This window comes from Cetorhinus maximus, chromosome 3 (genome assembly GCF_964194155.1).
Source record: "Cetorhinus maximus chromosome 3, sCetMax3.hap1.1, whole genome shotgun sequence".
In the NCBI taxonomy this organism is placed as follows: domain Eukaryota; kingdom Metazoa; phylum Chordata; class Chondrichthyes; order Lamniformes; family Cetorhinidae; genus Cetorhinus; species Cetorhinus maximus.
In genome coordinates, this window is record NC_135881.1 from 10,358,542 (window position 1) to 10,385,635 (window position 27,094).

Consider the following 27,094-nt stretch of genomic DNA (forward strand, 5'->3'; position numbering starts at 1 on the left):
TTTTTTGTTTTGGATTTCCAGCATCCGCAGTATTTTGCTTTTATCTTAGCTGCTCCCTATCCATGCCCCTCATAATCTTGTACACCTCAATCAGGTCGCCCTCAGTCTTCTCTGCTCCAACGAAAACAACCCAAGTCTATCCAACCTCTCTTCATAACTTAAATGTTTCATCCCAGGCAACATCCTGGTGAATCTCCTCTGCACCCCCTCCAGTGCAATCACATCCTTCCTATAATGTGGCGACCAGAACTGCACACAGTCCTCCAGCTGTGGCCTCCCCAAGTTTCTATACAACTCCAACATGACCTCCCTACTTTTGTAATCTATGCCTCGATTGATAAAGGCAAGTGTCCCATCTGCCTTTATCACCACCCCACTAACATGCCCCTCCGCCTTCAGAGATCTATGGACACACACACCAAGGTCCCTTTGTTCCTCAGAACCTCCTAGTGTAATGCCGTTCATTGAATACTTGGAGGGGAACTTGCAGGTGGTGGTGTTCCCATGTATCTGCTGCCATGTTTGAACCAAGGCTGTAATTAAGGTCAGAAGGTGAGTGACCCTGGCAGGACCGAAACTGAGTGTCAGTGAGCAGGTTATAGCTAAGCAAGTGCCACTTAATAGCACTGTTGATGACCCCTTCCTGTTACTTTACCGATGATTGAGTGTAGACTGATGGGGCAGTAATTTGTCCTGCTTTGTGTACACAGGACATACCTGGGCAACTTTCCACATTGCTGGGTAAATGCCATTGTTGTAGCTGTACTGGAACAGCTTGGCTAGGGGCACAGCAAGTTCTGAAGCACAAGTCTTCAGTACTATTGCCAGAATATTGTCAGGGCCTTTAGCCATTTCTTGATATCATGTGGAGTGAATAGAATTGGCTGGGAATTGCTGGGAACCACTGGAGGAGGCCGAGATGGATCATCCACTCAGCACTTCTGGCTGAAGATTATTGCAAATGCTTCAGCCTCATCTTTTGCACTGATGTGCTGGGCTCCCCCATCATTGAGGATGGGGATATTTGTGGAGTCTCCTCCTCCAGTGAGTTGTTTAATTGCCCACCGCCATTCACAACTGGATGTGGCACAACTGCAGACCTTAGATCTGATCAGTTAGTTGTGGAATCGCTTAGCTCTATCTATTACTTGCTGTTTATGTTGTTTGACACGCAAATAGCGATGTGTTACAGCTTCACCCAGTTGATACCTCATTTTTAGGTATGCCTGGTGCTGCTCCTGGCATGCCTTCCTGCACTCTTCATTGAACCAGGGTTGATCCCCTGCCTTGATGGTAATGGTAGTGTGGGGGATATGTTGGGCTATGAGGTTACAGATTGTGGTTAAGTACAATGCTGCTGCTGATGGCCCACAGCACCTCATGGATGCCCAGTCTTGAGTTGCAAGATCTGTTTGAAATCTATCCCATTTAGCATCCACAAGGACTGTGCAGTGATCACTCCTACTGATGCTGTCAGGCAGGTTGGTGAGGATGAGGTCAAGTATGATTTTCCCTCTTGTGGGTTCCCTCATCACCTGCCACAGATCCAGTCTAGCAGCTATGTCCTTTAAGACTCGGCCTGTAGTGATGTTACCGAGCCATTCTTGGTGATGGACATTGAAGTCCCCCACCCAGAGTACATTCTGCACCCTTTCCATCCTTGGTGCTTCCTTCAAGTGGCATTCAACATGGAGGAGCACTGATTCATCAACGGAGGGAGGCCAGTATGTGGTAATCAGCAGGAGGTTTCCTCACCCATGCTTGACCTGATGCCATGAGATCTCATGGGGTCTGGAGTCGATGTTGACGACTCCCAGGGCAACTCCCTCCCAACTGTATATCGCTGTGCTGCCACCTCTGCTGGCTCTGCCAGTGGGTACAGGACATACCCAGGGATGGTGATGGTGGTGTCCGGGATATGTTGCTTTGCTGGTCTGTGAAACAGCTCTCCCAATTTTGGCACAAGCCCCCAGACGTTAGTAAGGATGACTTTGCAGGGTCGACAGGGCTGGATTTGCCATTGTCGTTTCCAGTGCCTAGGTCAATGCTGGTTTCATTCCTTTTTATTGGCTTTGTAGTGGTTTGATACACCTAGGTGGCTTGCCAGACCATTTTAGAGGGCTTTTAAGAGTCAGCCACAGATCTGGAGTCACATGTAGACCAGACCAGGTAAGGACATTAGGGAAGCAGATGGTCATCATTAGACATTGAATTCAATAAAAAATACTGGAAATAAATCTGCCGTGGTGGGATTTGAACTCAGTTCCCCAGAGCATTATCCTGGGTCTCTGCATTACCAGTCCAGTGATAATACCACCTCCCCCACTCAAGGACTGACGGAGTTGGTTTAACCAAAAAGATGGTTCCTCATAATTTTAGTGCAGCACTCCCTCAGCCTTGCAGTAAGGACCAGAAAAGGAGATGGTGGAAAAAAGACAAATGCCTCTTGCATCCTTCAATTAGAGGTCAGATAAAAGGGAGGGGACCAAAATTAAATCTGTCAATTAGTTTTAGAAATCCAAATAAATTTATTGAATAATTAAAAATTACAAAGATGAAAATAGGATAGATAGACTTGGTTACACCCTGACCTCAATCACACAGCAACATTATATTTGAACAGTGATTAACAGTAATCATGAGCAGGGAATTAGTATTCCCAAGGTCATATTTCCAAAGTGTTTCAATCATAGGAAGTATTGACATTTAATCAGCCAACAAGTCAAAGTAAGACATTTAGTGTTATAGTGTACCTGCCATATAGATTATGCAACAGGACCAAATTTAAAAAATGCTAGTCACAAATGCTTTTGAAAAATGTCATAAGTTATGCATTTCACGTCCCCCACTATTTAAAAGCCAGATTCACTAACCACAGTTCTACCATCTCAGATGAAAAGCTGTGCCTACATTAATAATGTCAAAAGGGACTTCACAACATGATCAGAATGCAGCAGAGTAATAAGTCTCATTAAAAAAACAATTAGTATTCATGATATTTACCTGGGCGGACTCCTTTGGTTGAAAAGTAAACAAAACCTGAAAACACACTCATTTTTCCAGAACCGCTTCATCCATTTCAGGATTACAGGGAGTCAGAGCCTAACCTGACAGGCAATGGGCGCTAGGCAGGGTACACCCAGGATAGGGCAAAATCTGAAAACTGGCTTGTCCAAATACAAAAATTCACTGTAATAAAACAAGTGAAAAACCTATTGTTGGAACTCTGTTTTAAACTGGTTCATTAATACTAGATTACCTATGATTGCAGATCACAATCTTTTCATTTCTGCTCAAATAATGACTTCAGGATAGTTATACACCAGAGAAAAACCCAAAGGAAAGCAGAGACACCAAAAAGCCAACAAGGATCTTTTGATATCAATGAGCATCTGCCTACTTGGGTTAAATCTCAATTTGTGATCTTGCACAAGAGGCAGATGACTGCATCCCCAGAGCACCACGAATCAAGATAGTTGAGAATTACAGCCATAACATCCAGGAGGTCACTTGCCTTCCTATTATAATTTCCTCAGATTGAAAAATTTGACCATCCCATCAACTTCACACTAACTGAACAGAAAGCAATTCATGTCACACAACAAGAGCTGGATTGCATGCAGAGTGTTTCAGTTCATCCCATCAGAGTAGTGTGGACAGCCAGTGTAACTCAGTACATCCATCCAAACAGATTCAGTGTGAGCAGATCATGTTCCACTGCATAAACTGGCAAATTTAACAGGAATTTGCAAAGGATTTGCCTAGAGTGGATATTACTATACTTTGATTAGAAATGATTTAATATAGGAGCACCCCAAATTTGTGTGCTTGTTACCAAAAGAAAGGTTCAACCTCAAGGAATCTCATGGGTCACAAAAAAAGATTAACTTCTCATTAAACTTCATCCTGGGGTTAGCAGAGGGATGATCTTATCAGCAATTTGTATATGCAATCAGATTTTAGTGTTAAACTTAACCAGTAATGGCGGTAATAAAGTTTCCAGCCCCAAAGAATGCACTCAGGTCAAAGCTGTGAGTATTAAAGTCAGGGAATTAGGTTGTACATCACAGGTCAGCACTGCCAGGACTTGCAGGTCTAGCATGGCCCACAGGTTTGAACACCAATGGCCTTTCATCCTTCAGGTGACCACTACTTAACCAAAGTTTCTGTAAAATGCATTACAAGAGTATAAAGCCCTCCTCTTTAATACCTGGCTCCCGCTAGGGTTAATGCAGCAGCACAACTCAGCTTCTGCTGTGTAGACTCTCAATTTTGTTCAAGTGGTGAGGTGGCTTGAAGACTGAGTTACATATTTAAGGGGGCACTTCCAATCCAACCACATTCTCAATTTGTTACATTAAATCTTAAACAAGGGCTGTTTCACAAGATTATACAAAACTCTCTCCATCCACCTCAGAATCCTCTGCATAGATATCTGCAATGACATCTGACCACAAGCAGATATAAATGTGAAGAAATTTGCTGTATCTACCAATGCTGCAGACGCAGAGCACATGACTGATCAGGTGAGTGAGGGACAGTGAGGTAATTCTGGAAGTGGATAACGATTAAAGTAAATGGAATGAATGTTACAAGAACAGGCAGTCTTAATGGAATACAGACCAGGCAGGAGCAGTGCAGAAAATTAGCAGCAAAGAGTCAGTTATTGCACAGTTTCAATTGACAGAATTCTGGATAAAGGATTACACAAAATAAATTGCTAGTCAACAGGAAGAACCCTGCTGTGCCAAATGTTCCATTTTGCTAACAAACACAAATGTGCAAATTAATACAAGTCTCCAGAGACCTCAGTAAAAGGAAAAGGTCAGAGATTAGGACAAAGTAAAGGGGACATGGTAAAACAGGAATATAAAATAAAAACTGAAGGTGTTGTCCTTATACGCCTACACACTCGCCTGGCTGCTTTTCCCAGTCCAAACCCCTTATCTAAGACCCAAGTTTTCTGGGAGTTTTGTACAGATATTGTAACAGCCTTCCAGCCCAATTCTCATTTCACTGGAAGTAGCTGTATTTTTTCACAGCCAGAATCCAACCAACATACTGATTTCCAAACACCTTCAAAATATGAAGGGGTTACATACAGGCAGTTAGTGGTTGCAGTTAGTAACCAGGTTCCCCAGGGGCAAGAATCAGTCATCACACATTCACAGTTCAATCTGATACCTTAAAAGAAAAATAACCATTTCACGTTTCCAAAAAAAACGATTAAAATCAAAGATGAAAGCAAAGAAAATGCTAAAAATACATGGCTGGTCTGCTAGCAGAGAGAGGAAAGAGTAATGTCAAGCTCCTTCAGACAGGCTGAATACCCAGCTTTCAACAAGGTGACACAGCCATATATACTTCTGTTACCTGGTTCCAAACAATTTTGCTGAATCTGCACAGTTTGGGCAGGGAGGAGAGCTTATTGAACAATGAACCATTATTAATTTGGAATGCTTCTAATTGGATCAGCATACACAGAGTCAGGAATTCTCCCCATTTATGTCAAATCTGTTTAAAAACCAAGAAATTATAAATACATGTCATATTAAATTAACCAAATTTAAAACAGCATCAACATTCTTCAACTAAGCAACAGCGATTTAGACCGAAGTAGATTTAACTGTTATGAAGTCTGCCCTGAAACATGGATTCGACAGAATTCCTGTCCGGTAACTGCTTTATTTCGGCATGGCTGACCAGTCTTTGTGATGCCACAACAGGGTTGCCTCTGTGACAGAGATCTAACATTGAGAGGGGGAAAACAAAGGTTAGTTACATTGTTAACCACATCTTGATTGCTCATTCACTGCAGTGAGAAAGGGGAATTGATCCAAGTATAGTGCAGTGTCCAGGATACCCAGACCTCACATCATGGGCTTATCGGAAGGAGTCTGAGACCAAAAAGTGGGGAACCCACTAAGAGATGGGAAATATGCACTGTCCATGTGGATGCTCATTTGCCTCCAGAAGGCACTAGCATGGGTCTGCAAGTACAGCACTAGCCTGTACTTTTGGGCATGATAATATCTGGATATCAATGGTCCTTTTCAATTAACAGAATAAAACAGCATAAAAACAGGATATATCATACTAATGTCAATTCTTTTTACACAAATAAAAACCCAACTCACCCTCCTGTTTTCACCCTTTTAAAATAGAGTCTCTTCCGCCAGATGTGGTTGGACAATCTGATCACCCTCAATGTAAACACTTTTAATCAAGATGATCTTAAATTGATGCCCACATTACCTCCTCACTGACCAGTGGAAACAATCCGATCAATATTTACTTTGTAATTGCAAAGAGCTCATTCATGCCATCCTTTAACCTTTTCAGCTGCAATGGACAAAGATGCAACTTCTCAAATATCTCTACAGCAAGAATGCTTCATCCACAGCAAGATCCCAGTGAATCTACAAAGCACCTTTTATATCTTTCCTATAGGATTGCCCAAATACTCCAACTGCAGCTTAATGAAGTGTCCGCTTGCTTCAGTTTGATATACTCCTAGATACAAAACCAACGATAAAGCTTTTCTTTAAACAAAGGTATCCAAGACCCTGATGGTTGGAGTTCAGAATTGGAAAGGTGAATGGACAGAACAGAGAGCTTCCTCAGGGTTGAAGAGAAACAAATGGTGATGGCAGCAGAAAAAGAAAAACGTCAAGGGATTAAAAAGTAAAAAGTCGGCTGACGAGTCCCCAGGTCTGCATCGTAGGGTCTTAAAAGTAGTGCAGGAAACCCTGGATGTAGAGGGATATCGAGGTTTGGATAAGGAAAAAAAAAAAGGAGGTTTAAGGCAGATACAGAGGGTTGAAAATAGCAGAAGCCCTATAGGAGTATAGAAAGTGTAGGGGGGTACTTAAAGTAATTAGGAGAGCGAAGAGGGGTCATGAAAAAACACTGGTGGGCAGGATAAAGGAAAATCCCAAGGCATTTTATAAATATATTAAGGGCAAGAGGATAACCAGGGAACGAGTAGGGCCAATTAGGGACCAAAGTGCCAATCTGCATGGAGTCGGAGGACATAGGTGAGGTTCTAAATTATTACTTTATAAATCGGTGTTCGCTATGGAGATGAATGATGTAGGTGTAGAAAACAGGGAAGGGGACTGTGATATACTTGAACAAATTAGCATTGAAAGGGAGGAGGTATTAGCAGTTTCAGCAGGCTTAAAAGTGGATAAATCTCCAGGCCCAGACAATATGTATCCCAGGCTGCTATGTGAGGCAGGGGAGGAGATTGCAGGGGCTCTGACACTAATTTTCAAATCCTCTCTAGCCACAGGAGAGGTGCCAGAGGATTGGAGGACAGTGAAGGTGGTACCGTTATTCAAGAAGGGTAGTAGAGTTAAACCAAGTAATTAAAGGCCAGTGAGTCAAACATCAGTGAGAGGGAAACTATTGGAAAAAATTATGAGGGACAGGATTAATCTCCACTTGGAGAGGCAGGGATTAATCAGGGATAGTCAGCATGACTTTGTCAGGGGGAGATCATGTCTAACAAATTTTATTGAATTTTTTGAGGAGGTGACTAGTTGTGTAGATGAGGGTAGTACATGGACTTCAGTAAGGCTTTTGACAAGGTCCTGCATGGGGGGGATGGTCAAGGTGGTGAGAGCCCATGGAATCCAGGGCAAATTGGATCCAAAACTGGCTTAGTGGCAGGAGGCAGAGGGCAATGGTCAAAGGTTGTTTTTGCTATTGGAAGCCTGTGACGAGTGGTGTACTACAGGGATCGGTGCTGGGACCCTTGTTGTTTGTAGTGTACATTAATGATTTAGATGTGAATATAGGAGGTATGATCAATAAGTTCGCAGATGTCACGAAAATTGGTGGTGTTGTAAATACTGAGGGGGAAAGCCTTAGATTACAGGGTGATATAGATGGGCTGGTAATATGGGTAGAGCAGTGGCAAACTGAATGTGAGATGATGCATTTTGGGAGGACCAACACAGCAAGGGAATACACAATGAATGGTAGGACCGTAGGAAGTACAGAGGATCAAAGGGACCTTGGTGTACATGTCCATAGATCCCCGAAGGCAGCAGCACAGGTAGATAAGGTGGTTAAGGTGGCAAATGGGATACTTGCCTTTATTAGCTGAGGCATAGAATATAAGAGCAGGGAGGTTATGTTGGAGCTATATAAAACACTAGTTAGGCCACACCTGGAGTACTGTGCAGTTCTGGTTGCCACACTATAGGAAGGATGTGATTGCACTGGAGAGGGTACAGAGGAGATTCATCAGGATGTTGCCAGGGCTGGAGCGTTTCAGCTATGAAGAGAGACTAGATAGGCTAGGGTTGTTTTCCTTAGAACAGAGAAGGCTGAGGCGGGAGCTGATAGAGGTATACAAAATTCTGAGGGGCATAGATAGCAAGAAACTTTTCCCCTTAGCTGAGGTGTCAATAACCAGGGGGCAGGAGGTTTAGAGGGGATTTGAGGAAACTTTTTTTCACCCAGAGGTTGTTTGGAATCTGGAACACACTGCCTGAAGGGGTGGTAGAGGCAGGAACAACCCTCAATATTTAAGAAGTATTTAGATGGGCACTTGAAACACCATAGCATACAGGGCTACGGACGAAGTGCTGGAAAATGGGATTAGAATAGATAGGTGCTTGATGGCCAGCACGGACACAATGGGCTGATGGGCCTGTTTCTGTGCTGTATAACTATGACTCCAATAGATAGCATAGATAGCAGATATGTTGGTTATAATCTTCCAAAATTCCTTAGACTCTGGAAAGGTTCAGCGATTGGAAAATAGCTGTTCAAGAAGGAAGACAGAAAGCAGAAAACCATAGGCCTATCATGGGAAAAGTGCTAGAATACATTAAGGAGGTTATAACAGGATACTTAAATAATCACGATTTGATCAGGCAGAGCCAACATGGCTTTGTGGAAGGGAAATAGTGTTTGTTTGACTAATATTAGAGTTTTTTGACGAAGTAACATTTAAGGTGGATAAAGGGAAATCTTAGATGTGGTGTACTTGGATTTCCAAAAGGCATTTGATAAGGTATCAGATCAAAGGTTTTACACAAGTTAAGAGCACATGATGTAGAAGGCAGCATATTAGCATAGATAAAAGATTGGTTGGATAACAGGAAGCAGAGCAGGGATAAATGGGTCTTTTTCAGAATGGAAAGTTGTAACTAATGGAATGTCATGGGGACACATACGAACTAGGAGCAGGAGTAGGCCACTTGGCCCTTCAACCTGCTCCACCATTCAATAGCATCATGGCTGATTCGATTGTAAACTCTCACCTATCCTGATAGATTTTTGACTAACATGGGGGTGAAAAATTATCTAGCTCTGCTTTACAAATATTCATAGACCCTGCTTCCACTACTTTTGAGGAAGAGAGTTCCAAAGACTCACGATCCTCAGAAAAAAATTCTCCTCATCTTGGTCTTTAAATGAGCGACCCCTCATTTTTAAACCATGACCCCTAGTTCTAGATTCTCCCACAAGAGGAAATATCCTCTCTACATCCACTCCGTCAAGACCCCCAAGGATTTTAAAGGTTTTGAACAGTACTGGGTCCTCAACTATTTACAATTTATATCAATGATATGGATAAAGGGACTGAATAATAGCTACATTTGCTGATGACACCAAGATAGGTAGCAAAGTATATTGTCAAGAGGAGGCAGAGTGTCTGCAAAGGGATATAGACAGGTTAAGTGAGTGGGCAAAATTTGGGAGAGAGTATAACATGGGTAAATGTGAACTTGTTCACTTTGGCAGGAAGAACAGAAAAGCAGTATACTATTTAAATGGAGAAAGGTTGCAAAACAAAGGTTGCACACAAGGATCGAAGTGTCCTTGTACATGAATCACAGTTAAAATGCAGGTACAGCAAATGATTAGGAAGGCAAATGGAATGCTGGCGTTTATTGCAAGATAAATGGAATATAAAAGTAGGGAAGTTTTACTGTAGTTGTACAGGGCCTTGGTGAGGCCGCATCAGGAGTACTGTGTGTAGTTTTGGTCTCCTTATTTTAAGAAAAAGATATAGGGCAGAATTTTTACCTCGTCGGGTGGGCCCAGGAGTAGCCGCGCAACAGGTCATGGCCCGCGATTGGGCCCCGACCGTGATTTCACACTAGCTGGCCAATTAACGGCACTGAACTCTGCACATGTGTGGGGGATTTGCTCAGTGAAAGCTCCCTGAAGGCACAAAACCGCCTCAGGGAGCTGAAGATTTTTAACATTAAAAATAGGGATTTCAAAAATAAGGAAAACATGTACCCTCATGTGAAATGTTAAAAATGAGTTTCAAAAATTTTTTTTATTTTTTTTTTATTTACTGTCCAAAGCTTCATCCTGCCCGTGGATGAGGTTTTGTTAAAAATGCAAAGGCCACCTGGCCCATTTGCCCGCTTGCCAACCAAACGGTTGGACGGCCAGTGAAAAATTCACTTTAATTAATTAAGGGCTTTAATAGGCCTCTTAATTGTCGGCAGGCCCACTGCCACCTCTTGCATGCGCCCGAGTGAAATATCATGAGTGTGCGTGATAGACTCAGACATTTACAGCACAGGAGGTCGTCATTCTGTCCATCGTGTCTGTGCCAGTCAACAAAGATCTGACAACAAAAATCCCATTTTCCAGCGCTTGGCCTATAGCCCTGGAGGCAATTGAATATCTAAATACTTCTTAATTATTACGAGAGTTTCTGACTCAACCACCCTTTCAGGCAGCGAGTTCCTGACTCCCAGTACCCTGTGGGTGAAAAAAAATCTTCCCCTCAGACTCTTATCTCTTACCTTAAATCTATGCCCACTGGTTATTGACCCCTCTACAAATGGAAAAAGTGCCTTCCTATCCACCCTATCTCTGCCCCTCATAAATCTCATACACCTCTATCAGATCCCCTCTCAACCCTCTCTGCTCCAAGGAAAACAACCCCAACCTATCCAATCTTTCCTCATAGCTCAGACCGTCCAGCCCAGGTAGCATCCTGGGGGACACTCGCCCGACATCATCTATTTTACTCCTGTTTGGGTCGGGCATGTTCCTGTAATTCTGCCCATAATTGCTTTAGAAGCAATTCAGAGAAGGTTCACTGGACTCATTCCTGGGATGAAGGAAGGTTAAATAGGTTAGTCCTATACCCATTGGAGTTTAGAAGAATGAGGGGTGATCTTATTGAACATACAAGATCCTGAGGGGACTTGACAAGGTGGACATCAAGAGAAGTTTCCACTTGTGGGAGAGACTAAAACTAGGGCACAGTTTAAAAATAAGAGGGACTCCTTTTTAAGACAGGGATGAGGAGAAATGTTTTCTCCCAAAGGGTCGTTGGTGTATAGAATTCTCTTCCCCAGAAAGTAGTGGAGGTTGGGTCACTGAATTTATTCAATGCAGAGTTAGACAAATTTTTGTTAGGCAAGGGAGTCAGGGATTATAGGGAAAATGGAGCCGAGACCACAACCAGATCAGCCATGATCTTATGGAATGGTGGAGCAGGCTCGAAGGGCCAAATGGCCTACTCCTGCTCTTATGTTTCTATGTAAAGAGGGGAAAGAAATAAAAGCTTTTACAACCTCAGGTCAGCCCAAAGTGCTTCACAGCCAGTCAACATTTGGGATGGGCTAGCTAGGGAGATGACTGAGGCTGCTAACAATCAGCAAGTGGAAGCTGCACAGGTATTTGATGAGAAAAGCTGAAAGATGATGTGAATGATGCTTTGAGTTTTTGAACTCTCGAGCTGGCCAACTGAACTGGTGATCTTTTCCAGTTCTAGATATTGCTGTGTGTCTGCTCACCACTTAGGAATCACAAAAAGTTAGTATGCAGGTAAGCATACTAGAAAGGCAAATGGAATGTTGGCCTTTATTGAAAGGGGAATGGAATATAAAAGTAGGGAAGTTTTACTGCAGCTATGCAGGGCAATGTTAAGACCACATCTAGGGTACTGTGTACAGTTTTGGTCTCCTTATTTGAAAATAGATATAATTGCATTCGAAGCAGTTTAGAGGAGGTTCACTCAACTCATTCCTGGGATGAAGGACTTATCCTATGAGGAAAGGTTGAATGGGTTGGGCCTATACCCATTGGAGTTAAGAAGAATTAGAGATGATCTTACTGAAACATATAAGATCCTGAGGGGATTTGATAGGGTGGATATCGGGAGGATGTTTGCTTTTGTAGGGGAGACTAGACTAGGGACACAGTTTAAGAATAAGACATCTCCCTTTTAGACAGAGATGAGGAAAATTATTTTCTCAGAGCCTGTGGAATTGTCTTCCCAAGAAAGCAGTGAAGGCTGGGTGATTGAATTTATTCAAGGCCGAGTTAGAAAGATTTTGATAGACAGGGACTCAAGGGTTATGGGGGCAGACAGGAAAGTGGAGTTGATACCACAACCAGATCAATCATGAACAGGCTCGAAGGGCCAAATGGCCTACTCCTGCTCCTACGCCCTATGTCACTATTACCAAGGCCCTAATGCTTTCTTTACCATGTCCTCACTTATCACCAAGTGTATTTGTATCTTGTACAATTACCTAAAATCAGCTATTAACATTTCCTATTAATTTTCTCTACTTCCCCTCTATAGTTTTCTTACATTTGTTCTAACTTTCCTGTCTTCTTCATCTGCTTTGCCAAAATGTTGGTTTTAAATCTCCCTTTTCCTCCATGGCACCCTAACTTTGAACTTTGCATTGCAACATTGGGATACTCACCCATTGCTGGCAGCAGAATTATTGAGACTGAAGGTTTCAGCTTCAAACTTGCTTGCACGGTGATTCAGGGTTGCCTCTTCCACAACAATCTAAACCAGGGGTTAAGGATACAATATAAATGCATAATTTAAATTGACTGGGGTCAGGAACAACTAACAATAACAATTAACAAGACACCACATCTCAGGTACTGTGTACAGTCTTAGTCTCTTTATTTAAGAAAGGATATAAATGCACTAGAAGCAGTTCAGAGAAGGTTCACTCAACTGATACCTGGGATGAGGGTGTTATTTTATCAACCAGATCTATGGACATGATGAGATCTCCAATGGAGGCCAGCGGAAGCCCCAAGATCTGATTTTTGGAATGCATCTGTATTTTTATTAAATTATTGCCATTCCTGTAAATTAAGCAATCACATTTTCTGCCTCACTGTTGTTTGGGTTTCTGACACTGGCTTTGAGGTTGGTTTCTCAGGTTCTATTATTCCTCTGTTCCTGTTGGTTCATTTTAATGCTCAATAACTCTGTGTAAAGGATGGTTTACCTCCACTAGCTTCCTAAACTTTATAATTTAGACACCTTCCTAAGCGAACTGTGGCACAAAACAATTTAGTAGTAGTTTCAGGTTTCATCCCTGTACTAACTGTTAGCTGGTCTCCACTAGGTAAGTAGGATCAGTGGCTGCAGCACACTCAGACTATTGCAAGGGAAGTGGGGGAAGAAGCAAGGTTTCCTGTGTTGAAGGGCTTGCGGTTGTAGGATAAATGATATGGTTGTTGGTGAGAAGAACCCACATGTGAAGAATAGTTACTTGAACGAGGTATTAGACAGTAACTGGTGTCTGGAATTGTTTCCCAGTGGAAACCATTGTCTTCAGAAGAGGAGAAGAAATTGGGAAGGAGTTGATGAGGATTCTTGCTTCAACCAAATTTCAAACAGATGATTCCACCTTTTATTAAGTGTACATGAATGGTAAGTATCTGAAAGTACTAGTGCCATCTGCTTATGTAATTGATTAGGTTTAGTGGTGGCAGTGTTTTTTTGTTTGAAGGTCCTGGAAAAATGCTGTAGAAAGGGGCTCAGCTTTGCTGGTCCCCCCCGCCCTCTACTTTAGGGAGAAGGCAAGAGAATGGACTAGGTGAAATGTTCATTCAGAGAGCCGGTGCAGACATGGGCTGATTGGTCCCCTTTTGCACTGTAACCATTCTTTGATTCTGATTTGCCTTTGTTATTGAATCAGCCATTAGGTCAGTGTTCAAATGTGAAGATTACCTGATATCAGTCATGGGTCTGGTCAGGTTTTTAAACTGGGCTCTCTTTAGAATGTATACTAAGAAGAATTATAATTGGAAAATGGGGTGAGTGGAAGAGAAATTTGCTACTGTGTGCTAGGAAGTCTAATAAACCTGAGGAAAATGGATCTTCAAGGAACAATGTCTTAGTTTGGTTCTCAAGCTAGATTTCAAACTCTGCTTAAAGGATGGTTTACCTCCACACAGGAGTTATCGAGGAACATGATAATGAACCAACAGGAACAGAGGAATAACAAGAACCTGAAAACATTCTGTTGTCCAATAGGTGCAGCAAATTCTTGTGTTGAACAAAAAACTCAAGTCCATTAACAAGCATACTCACTTGCAGCATGTGTTGGACAGCATAAAATTTCTTTTAATTTCCTCAATATAACTTACCCAAGAAAATTAGATTGCATCAGTACAACTTGGGTCCTTTGCTGGAAAGAAGTAGCACTAAAACCAGTCACATTTTGTGAAACTACACAAAACAGGGCAGGGAGAGGTAGACAACTCAAATTCAAGAGGCAGAAATTTCCCTCTAGTCATCAGGGTTAGATTTTAAATTCAGGTTCTAAGTGAAGTAAATGTGGATTTGGTAATCTATACACCCATGCTCCCAAATATCAGCTACATTTGTGGATTTTTAAGGATGAACATACATTTCTCTGAGCGGCCTCCCAACACGCAGAGTTGGTCAATCCCAGTCTTTTCTTCAATATGGGCATGGAGCTTATAGGAATTTTGGAGACATATTCCATTTGAGTCTTAGTGTGTGGCGATGCCTGGGCTGGAGTCTCTATCAGAGTGCTGCTTCTGATAAAATCTGCATTCTCAGAACCGTAGTTGCCTAAATCAGAAAAAAATTCTTTAGTCCTTCAACTTCAACATGTTCCTGCCTTCACTTCCTGATGAAGTTTCAGAGCAACACAAAAATTTTGCACATTTCCATGTTTTCCACCTCTACTCAATGAACGCTCCAGAGTAAAAGGCTAAGGTTCAAGCAAGTTCTCCAAGCATTTTCTCAGAAAGGTTGTGCTGAGTTTATTAAAGAACATCAAGATATCTGACACATTTGTGGCACTTTACTGCTCTTAAAAAGGAGTCCCATCCATTGACCAGCAGGATGCAAGAGTCAGTCGAGGCACAATGCTTAAATCTCCACTCATTATTTCACATCCTATTTAGCAAGGATGTAAAAGCATTAGAGAGGGTGCAGAAAAGATTTACAAGAATGGTTTCAGGGATGAGACACTTTGGATACATGGACAGATTGGACAAACTGGGGCTGTTCTCCTTAAAAAAAAAACTTTTGAAAGATTTAATGGAGGTGTTCAAAATCATGAGTGTAGAGAGACTACATAGGGAGAAATTGTTCCCATTGCAGAACGATTGAGGACCAGAGGACATTTAAAACATTTGGCAAAAGAAGCAATAGCAACATGAGGGAATTCTTTATTATGCAGCAAGTGGTTAGGATCGGGAATGCACGACGAGTGTGTTGTGGATGCAGATTCAATTGTGGCTTTCAAAGGAAATTGAGTAAGCATTGGAAGGGAAAAAAATGTGCAGGGGTGTGGGAAAAGGGCCAGGGAGTGGGACTAGCTAAATTGCTTTTGCAGAGAACCAGCATGGACACGATGGTCGAAATAGCCATCTCCTGAGCTATAAGCATTCCATAATTAATTCTACACATTTTTCCCCAGGACTGTGGAACTCCTTGCCTCCTACAGCTTCAGGATTTTAAAACCCAAGCTTAGGTTCACAACGACTAATTCAACTAAAATCTCTTCTTCCCCCACCGTACACAATCTTGCGTCCAGGACTGCACACCTTTGCACAGCACTGACTCCATGTTACAGCCAATGATTTGTTTTTTTTAAAAATAAAACCAAGTATGTCCAATGGTATTAAACTACTGTGGGCTAGATCCACGTGTAACTGGGAAAGCAAACCCAGAATATGCAGCCATGGAAGATGATCCTTTATTGAAATAAAGCAACTATTTCAACATATGCTTTTTGTGGATATGTTGAGGGGAGATGAAAGAAACCCTTTGTAAATTCACTGGTATCTGGTTTTGCCCTGGTGGTGTGAAGATTATTAAACACAAATGCTGCACAGTAAATTTGAATCTTCTGTTGCAAGCAGCCACTACTTTAACATCAATCACTCTATGCCATGTACCTCAAACTGAGTCATGACTTATTTACTTTTAATCATTAACTGAGGAGAAATATAATCGTTGAATGATATTCCCTATCACAAGTTAGCCTAATCTCAGCTTCCAGTTACAAATATTAGCAGAACCAATTACCGAATTGTGCATATTTTCTTATTGGTGCCCTGTTTACAATTCACTGTGTACCCAAGAAATTCACTTGGGTGATGCACTGATGTGATAAGGTGGTATATTAAAGCATGTCCTTATTTCTCTCCTGTAATTACTAAACCCGCTGGTCTGGCTTCTGTCCATCTCTCATTATTGAACAGGTTTAACCCAAGTCACAAACCCAGTTTATAACTGTAACTATGACATCTTTTCTTAGCTAAAATCTGAACAACTTGTAGAGCCTCCCTTTAGTCAGTCACTATTTCCCATCTTTCAAAGCAACCAGTGTTTCTCCACCCACCCTCAAAATCCTAATTCTAACTACTATCCACAATGTTCTGTTCCTCTAACATGTTTGAACATTATAACCACCTAGCTGTGTTCACCTCTCCCACCACTTCCATCCAGTTGCACTTAATCCAAAAGGACCAAGATCACTGTGGTTAAAGTCACTAATGACATCCTGTGATTGTTGCATTATCGCCTTTCCCCTCCTCAGTCAACATCTCCACCTCCAAAGATTTACTTCTGTAGCACCACACTTGATTTCATTCATACCAACCCATCAGAACCAACACATTATCTGCCATGGCTTCTCCTCCCACCTTCCCTTGGAGAAACCCCATCTGCCAACTCTTACTATTCCTCTCTGTAGGAGACCTCAGCAACATTTGCAGTCCTTGGGTTGGGTGGCCGGGAGGTGGGGGTCAGTCTTCATATTTATGTTGTTGATACCTAGCGCTCCCTCTCAAATCACTACCAAAATCCAGTGCTCTCATATTCCTTCTCCATGGCAACGTGAACTGACAATTTCACTTTCTAAATTAATTCCCTCCAATTTTGAAACTTCTAACTTGTTTGTAACAAATGTTTACCTCGCAAGCCATCACATTCCAGTTTCTCAAGCTCTTCCTCGAAGCTGGGAAGGTCATACTTTCTGGGAAAACAGTCACATTATTAATTTTTCAGTTTTATTGAGTACTCTTGTGCGTGTTGCCAAACACAAGTTCATTTAATTAATCAATCAAAATAAATATAAAACTAGTCCCCAATAGGTCAGCATAAACCAACAAGAATTGCTGGATACCAGGAGTGTCCTGGTTCCTTTCCCCAGTCCTAACAAAGGAAAATTTAAAGCATTTCTGCTATTGTCCACATCAGATCAACTAACTAGACATTGACAAGGAATCAAACTAGAGACTGCCCTGATATGAATGGCTCAGCAGCTGATAGTCAACAAGGGGACCTTATGCATCCTTGCGTGGTATAGAAGAGAAATAATGAAAAGATGACATAAAGTACAACCAATACCGCTCAGGTGTGGAGGTGCGAAACCAAGTCTTCATCGAGTTGCAGAGGTTTGAAGGCACAATAACAGGAGTAGTTGGATGACCGTGTAGAGACTTTCTCTTCCAGAAACTCAAGCAGTTAATCAACATCCAGTTACCTAACAAAAGTTAAATAGAACTTGACAAGAGCCACCTCTTTCAATGAGCCAGTAAACAATTCAATTGAAAAGAAAAAAACCCTGCTTCTTACTATTTACATACCAGTAAGAGATTTTTGGGTTCCCTTTATATGTTGACTGCCATTTAATGCTTATATTCTCTCTTTGCCAGTCTTATTTTCCTCTTCACCTCCCCACTCAATAGATAACTATCAGAATTTTGAATTGATCCATGGTGAACAGGTCAGGATCATTTTTTGACAATTCCAACAGGCACAGGCTATGCATGATTACTTTTTTAAAAAAACAAGCAGCAGTAGAGTGCTGGTGTAGAAACACTTTCCCCTCACTTTACTAAAATCCTCCTCTAAGATGCTAATCAACTCTTGCCAGCTACAGTTCCATGATTGGGTTTCCTCCCAGTAGTACGTCACACAAATGGTACTTACATGATGGGGAATATTAGATGTCGAAACAAATTACCATAACATAGCTGGATGATAAACAGAGAAACTGGTCAAGCCTTCCAACTATTACCTAGGATCACTATGTATCTACTTTTGGGCCAAAGAGTTTACTTCTTTTATGAGAACTGGCCTGAAGTTTTAAACTAAAGGACATAAACATTTAATAAAATTAAGTCATTTCAGCCCCCTCCACCACCCCCAATTTACTTCTGCCTCATGAAATGGAAGCAATATCTATTGTGATTAAGCTTTGTGTTGAATTATCAAACTTGAGCCACAAACCTTTCCAGGTATTTGACTTGACAAAAATAAAGCTATCTCTCTATAACCCTCTACTTACCAACCACAGTCATAGACAGGAAGAGACTCAGACACTTGAGGTCCATGGAGACACAGTGGTTAAACTGAGATAGAGCATTTAACACCACCAGAATCAACAACACCACTCGGGAGAAACCTGGAGTTTGCAAGAATGTCATGATGAGGGCAGCAACCAGGAAATAGCTGACATGTACTGTACATGTGTAGATTACATGGAGGTTGTTTCCTGTAATTACAAATTCAGTACAGAAAAGTAAATTTGTTATAACTATCAACCAGGTTACTTACTGGTCTATAATAACAGGCACTGCAATCCAAAAAATCATGTTTCAAGTTTTAAAAATCCTAAAAAAAACAGTTTACACTCTTGGCCTAGCAAGGAAGTGGATCACAATAGAACACACACTCAGCAACGGGCTGGTCTTTTGGAGCACTTCTGGTGGCACACAAGCAGGAAACAGATATGAGTCATACAGAACAGGAGCCATGTCCATGATCAATCCTTGATCTTCGTTGAATTAGTACAACCGACCAGTTAGAACCTGGCAGCCTAAACAGGAGCAGTGGAGGGACCATAAATCTTAGGTGCTATCTAATGTTCCAAAATGCATATACGTGAACATCAGACAACTACAGAACATCTTGCTTCTTTCTGGATGTTCGGTGTGGAATGCCTTTATACCACACAGGATAGTGGACTCAGGAGGACCCAAAGTGGAAATCACATCCCTAGCTATAATGCATGCTGCAGGTGACTATCAGGGAATGTATACTGGAAATATTTATAGCACACACTCCACCATTTGCAAACCAACATTAAAAGATATGCAATATTAAAAATTTTACAGCTACACATTTTTCTGGCAAATTTTCCCACAGCAATTCATGTTCACATTTATAAAATAGAAGCTTCCTATGTAAAGTTAACCCATTAGAATTGCACACCTCCAAGTGGATATTGGCCTGAGGGTGCACTTACAGGTCCCAGCTCCCATTATACTTATGGTCGAGGGAATTTATATCAATTGGCTTCTAACTCAACTACACTATATTCGAAACATCTCCACCAGAAGCCAATTTTTATGAATAATACCCCCATCACATCTTAAACAACTTATGCAGGTGAATGTGGCAGTCATTGTTTTGGCACAGTACATCCCTTCCACAAACAGCAATAACATGAATGGTCAGTAAATCTATTCTTGGAGCCATTCTGAATAAGACTTGGTTCACACAAGTAAGGTTAAAAATCTACACATGAACAACTGCACCCAAAAGGTAATAGGGGATACTAAAGTAAACAGTCCAGTTCCACTCAGCTACTTACCTGCCCAGTTCAGGAAATGCTGAATGCTGTTCAGCCTCTGGCTCACTCCTAGTTCAAGGTGGTCAATCATGTACATCACCATGCCCACAGTCTGGTTCATCTTCTGCAGCTTTTCCATTAACTGGTCATAATAGATGGCAGTCTGGGACTGGTGGGCAGAAAATAAAGCCAGGTTCGAATCTGCAAACAAACAGATTTTTAGCATCGCACACACAGAGTATGGGTCAATGTGAAGTCATTCGCTTTGGATCTAAAAGGATAGAACAGGGTACATTCTGAATGAAGAAAATAGAAACAGTAAAGATTCAAAGAAACTTGGGGGTCCGAGCACACACACCAATAAAAAGCCATGAACTGGTAGTGGTCTAGATGGTACCTTTAACTACAATTCATAAAGCATATGGGGTCCTCGGTTTTACATATAGAAGCATAGAGTACAAAAACCAGGGAGTTATGTTAAATAGATATAAACCTCTCATTCAGCCCCAGCTGGAGCAGTGTCCATTTCTGGAAACTACACTTTAGCAAGGATGGCTTTGGAGAGAGTTGGGAAGATATTATAGTTAGATTGACGGACTGGAGAAGTCAGGATTGTTCTCCTTCGGGCAGAGGGTGAGGAGATTGTATAGGTTTACAAACTACTTCCAATGGCTGAAGGATCGATAGTCAGAGAGCACAGATTTAAAAGGTGAGTGGCAAAATGGCCAGAGGTGATATGAGGAAATATTTCTTAATGCAATTTGGGATTGATCATTTGGAATATACTGTCTGCTAGGATGGTGGATATAGATATAATAGCAACCTTCGATAAGGGAATTGGACAAATACTTGGAGGAAAAAAAAAATTACAGGGATATGGGGAAAGAGTAGGGGAGTGGGACTAATTGGATTGGTCTTCGAAAGAGCTAATACAGCCTCAATGGGTCAAATGGCTTCTTTGTGCTGTACTGTTCTATGATTCAATGAGATGTCGGAGACCATTAGAATTACTTTTCTTCCTCCAGTGCCTCAGAAGTTTGGTGTACACTGAAGTCGTCTGGGCTATGATCCATTTTGTAGTTTTAAAATAATAAATCCAACTGATATACAAGAGGGCTATCAGCCAAATCTGGAATCTTCAAAGATTTCCCTAGTTTCTTCAGCACTTTAAACACTCCTGATTAAAGTGAGCCACCTTACTTCAGCCAACTGATAGCATAAGAGATTGCAGCCTGGTCTTGCACAGCACGATTGATATTGCTACCTGGCATTTCAGTTGATTGATTTTAAAAAGGTGCTGGCGAAGGTCAGACATTAACTTTGGTCACTAAAGCATGCAGAGTTCTTGCACTTTAAAACACGCTTGACTTAAGTTTTAAAAGAAGTGCTGTTGAATGGACACTCCAGCAAGGTGCATTGGAGACTTGCAGTGATTCCAAGTTCACCACCGATGCATAAAATGACGCGAGATGACGTTGGGTGGAACTCCCAACATCACCCCTCGTCATTTCCATTTTCGGGTTGGCGGGAACGCAGCCGAGTCAGCTGCGCACCCACCGACCTGTCAATGGCCTATTGAGGCCATTGAGAAACTAATTAAAATCATTAATGGACCTGCCAGTCCAACCTTAAAGTTGGCGGGCAGGCCGGGAGCCCTAGCGGGCTTCAGGAAAAAACATGAAACCTCACCCATGGGCAGGATGAGGTTTCATGAGGGTATTTAAATTTTTAATAAAGGTTTCAGTTAAAGTTACGGACATGTCCCAACTCATGTGACAGTGTCACATGAGGGGACGTCAGGGAAATTTTTCTAATCATTTGTATTGCAAATTTTAATTCAGAGCCGATCTCCCTGAGGCAGCACTTAGTCTCAGGGAGATCAGTGTGCTTTTTCGTGTACATGAGTGAAAGAGCGCACTCCCAGCTGAGGGAATCCCCCCCTACCTGCACAGGGAACGCATAGCGCTTCCTGGCGGACGTCATGCTGGGCATGCCTTAATTGGCCCGCCCACATAAAATGGTGGTGCACCCCCAAATCGGGGACACCAATCGGAGGCTCCCCTGCTCCTGCATTTCCCCCCCAACTGGGTGGGGGGGGGGATTTTTCCCGTGTAGTGTTTTTGACCATATTTGGGAAGTTGGGGGGAGGAAGCTACTTTTGCTTTCCCTCCCCCAATCTGTACCACACACAAATCTCAAACCAAAAGGTCTGACACAGGATGAAGTCTCAATGACAACCCATTTCTCTCCTAGTTGCTGAGTGACTTGCTGTGCATTTACAACATTTTCTATGCTTATTTGATATTCCAATTGTAGTTTTCCTTTTATCCTCCACAGCCAATGAATAGGAAGAAAACCTGCTACCAAATATACAGCAGTTCTGACTGCCACTGTAATGGTAGCCGGAAAGAGTGAACTAGGCATCAGAGGAAACAGTCCTTTTGGAAACTAGAAAAATGAGCAGGCAGGAAACTTTTTATTTTTCATGAGGTGTGGGTATCACAGGCAAGGCCAGAATTAGTTGCCCATCTCTAACTGCCCTCGAACAGAGGGATTGTGGATCTGGAATCACATGCAGGCCAGATCAGGAAAGGATGGCAGATTTCCTTCCCTAAAAGACATTAGTGAACCATGTGGGTTGATGATAGTTTCATGGTCACCATTATTAGCTTTCAATTCCAGATTTTTATTAATTGGATTTAAATTTCATCAGCTGCTATGGTGGGATTTGAACTCATGCCCCCAGAGCATTAGCCTGGACCTCTGGATTACTAGTCCAATTACATTACCACTACACCGTTTCCCCGTGCTTTTCGTTGATGTTGTAAGTGCTGGAAATCCCATATGATACTGATGTAGTGCCCCAAAAACCAGCCTACTGAATATCTGTAACTGCCCTCATTTAATGTCCTCCATTTTCACCATATATACAATTTTAGAAAGGTAGTCAAGTATTCAACCACAAGGTCCATCACTCCAAAAGCAATAGGTTACTTACCCAGCTTGGTGTACACCTGATGAGCACGTGCCCTGACCTCCAGGAGGTCAGTTAGAATTGTTCGATGGCCTTCTTGTAGCTCAGAGTTCTGGTTAGCCAATTGTCTACTGACATTTTCTAGAATATATAGATAAAGCAAAGCTTATTGAACTCAGCATTTCTCCTCACCCTATTCCCTTCGTCTAGTTATTGAGCTTCCCCTTAAATGTATCAATCTCACCAATGATTCCACCTGGTAGAGAGTTCCACATTCTCATCACTCTGGGAATGTTCTCCAGAATTCCTATTGGATTTATAAGAGACTCTCATTGAGGCCTTGTTTTGAACAGCCTCCCCTCCCCAACCACAATGGAAACATTTTCTTTACATCTATCCTAACAAAGCTTCCCTTCTTAATTTTAAATATTTCTGTTACAAGGCTGAGGGGTGATATCTTTTCTAGAGAAAAATGATCTAGCTTGTTCAGTATTTCCTGAAAGTTACAACGTCAGTGCTGGCACCATTTTTGTAAATAAATTTAATTAAGTATTGGCACCAACAGTCTACAAAAGGAACCAAAATCAGTACCAGAAAATAGAGGCAATTACAGCTTACAGGGTTTGGGATTTTTGTAATGGTAATGTGTTGCTCTAGCGTGGTAAGGTATGATGTTCAACCAGAAATGGCCTGTCAGAGAGGTTTCCACAGGGAAGGAAATACCTTTCTCATTACTTATAGGTTTGATTCAGTTAGTTACACTTCCACTCTAGTCAAGAGGGTTGTGGGTTCAAGCCTGATTGCAGGACTGACACTCTAACACAGCATTAATGGCCCTGCTGCCTCCCTTGTGAACAAGACTATAGATTGGAGATCCTGTCCATCTGTTCTGGTGTTTCAAGCAGATGTAACAATCCCATTCACTATTTTGAAGACAGACTTTTCCTGGAATTTTGTCAACACCTTATTACAAAGCCAAAAAAATACTTTTTTTTTTAAACTCAGTGCTATTTATGGGCCTATAAATAACTTATTCACAACAAAGAATGAACTAACTTGTGCAGTTAATGTAAAGTGCCTTAGGTCTTCAATATTCCAAAGTACAAGATTTCTCCCTATTCCACCCAGTTGGGGTCCTGCCTAAGTGCAAAACAGAAACTAATTGATATATAGACTCTGATATTTCCAGGCTGCTTTTGACAGAAAGACAAGAACATACCAGTGTTATTTACGATTCTGATCATAATTCCTCACACTCCCCAACACTGATCATAAAGATAAGGATGCTGCCTTGTCAGAGGTGTTCTTCCTTTCGCTGCATCCTTTCCACCTAACCAGCTTTTAGGATCATGCAGAGTTCAACTCCTACTACTACTGCACAAACAAACATGCTGCAACACACTACTCTGCGCAGTTAAAAAAAACACAACTCAAATTTGTATGACATTTCTTTGCTATTTAAGACATTGATGTAAAAAGATGTAACACTGGAGTTGAAATTGCAAATAAATGTCATAGGAACTTGTTGGTTAACATTCTAATGTTTACAGTGTAACTTAAAGACCAAGAGCCACACAAGTAAGTTTCCCTCAAGCTTTCAGAAAAAAATAAAAGTAATGCTCAGGAATTATGAATACACTGCTCCTTCCACTCGAAGAAACTCAGCTAGATTATGAAACATAATGAAGGTCAAAAAATTGAAACATTAACTCTATTTCTCTCTCCATGGATGCTGTTTGACCAGAGTCTTCCGGGATTTTCTTTTACACAGTAGGTCTTTGGATAAAAACACAAGAAATAGGAGACCACCTTACAGCCTCTCGAATCCGCTCCACCATTAAATAAGATCATGGCTAATCTACCTGAACTCCGCTTTCCCACCCTATCCTCATATTCCTCAGATCCCTTCAGTGCCCAATTATCTATCATTTTCAGGTTTTCAATATACTTAACGGCTAAACATCCAAAGGCTTCTATAATAATTGGAGTGAACTAAGTTAGAAGGATTATTTTACCCATTGTTAACGTGATGCCCTCAATCAACTTGGCAACTTGCTGGTGTCCGCTAGCAATGAGCTCCTTTTCCTTGGTCAACTTCTCCAGGTTTCCATTAATGGAGGACTCCAAATCTTGCTGACCATCCTGAAGCTGCTCCTGCTGCTCCAGCAACTCATTCTGACTCTTGACAACCTTCTCCAGTGACGAAGCAGTCAGCTCTCGCAGTTCTTTTTGCCCATCCTATGATAAATAGATAACTTTTTATTTATTCCTGTCAGGAAGATATAATAATTTTCATAATGTTATTGGAATTTATTGTAAAGTAGAGTAATAGAGAGTATGTGTGTGTGTGTGAGTGAGTGAGTGAGTGAGTGAGTGAAAGGAGAGAGAGAGAGAGAGAGAGAGAGAGAGAAAGAGAGAGAGAGAGAGAGAGAGATTAATAAAGATTAATTTAGTTGTGTGAGAAACTTATAAACTCAGCAGTCTTATTACTACTGAATTCAAGGCACGCATCACGAAATGTACACAAATTGCAGAACAGTTGTTTAAAGTTTCCCTTTGGGATTTGAGCTGCTCAGCATTTACCATCGGCTGTGCCATAATTTCTTTCATGGGATGTGGGCATCACCAGCGAGGCCAGCATTTGGTGCCCATTCCTAATTGCTGCTGAACTGAGCGGCAGACAACTAACAGTCAAACACATTACTGTGGGTCTGGAATCACATGTGACCCAGATCAGGTAAGGACAGCGGGTTTCAGTCCCTAATGGGTATTAGTGAATCAGTTGGGTTTTTACAACAATTGATGATAGTTTCATGGTCACAATGACTGAGATTAGCTTTAATTGAATTTAAATTCCACTAGATGCTGTGGTGGAATTTGAACCTATGTCCAGTGACATTACCACTGCACCATCATCTCCCCCACTCTTACTCTGGAAGTTCACTGGCAAGCTTACAATTCAGGGGGCAGGGCCCTGAAGGAGTTTTATAGCCAGCAAGAGACTGAAGCCAGAGATTGTTGCCACTCCTCTGTTCAGGGTACAGTATTCATAGCTCCAGTTAATGGGTGGTTTACAGACAGCCAGCATGGCCTAACTGCAGGAAAATCAGTAATTATCATTTTAACTAGGCAGTAATCAGAGGGCTACTCTTCCACAGGCCCAAAAATCTACCAAAGTTCAATCAATTGAGCAAAATGATTTAAAACACCAGTTACACTGGGTTCAAACCAACTCTTTAATTCCAAATCAATGCCATCAAAAAACTCAGATTTCTACAGTGCCTTTAAAAAAAGGTAGAAAATGCCCCAAAGTGCTTTCGCTGAGGAGTGGTTATACTGAGCGCAGGGAGAACACAATTACCTTCAGCATTTTCATGGCTTCCAACTGGCTGGAAGCTGAAACCACCAGTGAGTTCACTGTCACCTCAGTCCTTCGTTTGAAATCCTGCTGTCGTGTGGCATAGCACACAGAGCGTGCCCGGTTACTGACTATGTGGTACGCATTCCAGGTATCAGGGTCCATATTCGCTGTACATTCAGCTAATGTCTTAGGGCCAACAGGGTGTGGGAGGAAGAATAAAGCATTAAATTAATAGCAGATAATCTAATGGTTCATAAAATATTGAGGTATTGTGTGCTGTGCCATCACAAGAACAAAGAGAAGGGAAAGTGAACACTACAGAATAGGCCGTTCCTAGCTACTCGCAAAGGACTAGACACAAGCACAGAAGTCTGTAAGTATACAAGGCTGCAGAGGAGGATTGGCAAAACAAAGTGGAGATAAAGATTTGCAGGGGATGCCACTAAACGAAGTCAGGGTTGAGGTCCGAATACAGCACTAGGTATTGGTGATGAAACAGAACAGGGAGAGGTGACTCTGGCCACCAGCAGTTGGTTGAGAAAGGGCACCATATTTCCAGAAGTTAAAGCAAAATCAAACCCATCAGGTGGCCCTCATATTTCAGGTGAGGTGACATATCATATACAGTCTCAGCAAAAGAATTTTAAAAAAGCTACTTCTTTCATACAAGAGGCGAACACACCCGCATTCTATACTGAAGATGCATCTACCTCAGGGGAATATGATGTTAATTGTTGTATGCAGGTAGTGGGCATTAACTGTGCATGCATTCAAGTCCTTAGAAACAGGTGCATGCATGTAATGTGTAACTCTGTAAATAAATATAAAAGTGTAGAAAGGTTGACTCCAGTTCTATCCTTCACCAACTGGCTTTCTGAAGAACAC

The 27,094-nt window shown here is 41.7% G+C and overlaps 1 protein-coding gene across 1 annotated transcript in view; it reads right to left on the reverse strand.

Moving 5' to 3' along the window:
• Positions 1-2,508: 2,508 nt before the first annotated feature.
• bmb (brambleberry) overlaps positions 2,509-27,094 on the reverse strand; it is a 39,259-nt gene continuing 14,673 nt past the window's right edge. The window contains exons 3-12 of the mRNA XM_078536345.1: positions 26,210-26,395; positions 24,864-25,086; positions 22,873-22,989; positions 19,896-20,075; positions 18,588-18,794; positions 17,645-17,780; positions 17,209-17,270; positions 14,664-14,851; positions 12,708-12,796; positions 2,509-5,747 (exon numbers count right to left, since the gene is read on the reverse strand). Of these exons, the coding sequence (XP_078392471.1) occupies positions 5,630-5,747; positions 12,708-12,796; positions 14,664-14,851; positions 17,209-17,270; positions 17,645-17,780; positions 18,588-18,794; positions 19,896-20,075; positions 22,873-22,989; positions 24,864-25,086; positions 26,210-26,395 (1,506 nt within the window). The 3' untranslated portion in view covers positions 2,509-5,629. The remainder of the gene's footprint in view (positions 5,748-12,707; positions 12,797-14,663; positions 14,852-17,208; positions 17,271-17,644; positions 17,781-18,587; positions 18,795-19,895; positions 20,076-22,872; positions 22,990-24,863; positions 25,087-26,209; positions 26,396-27,094) is intronic.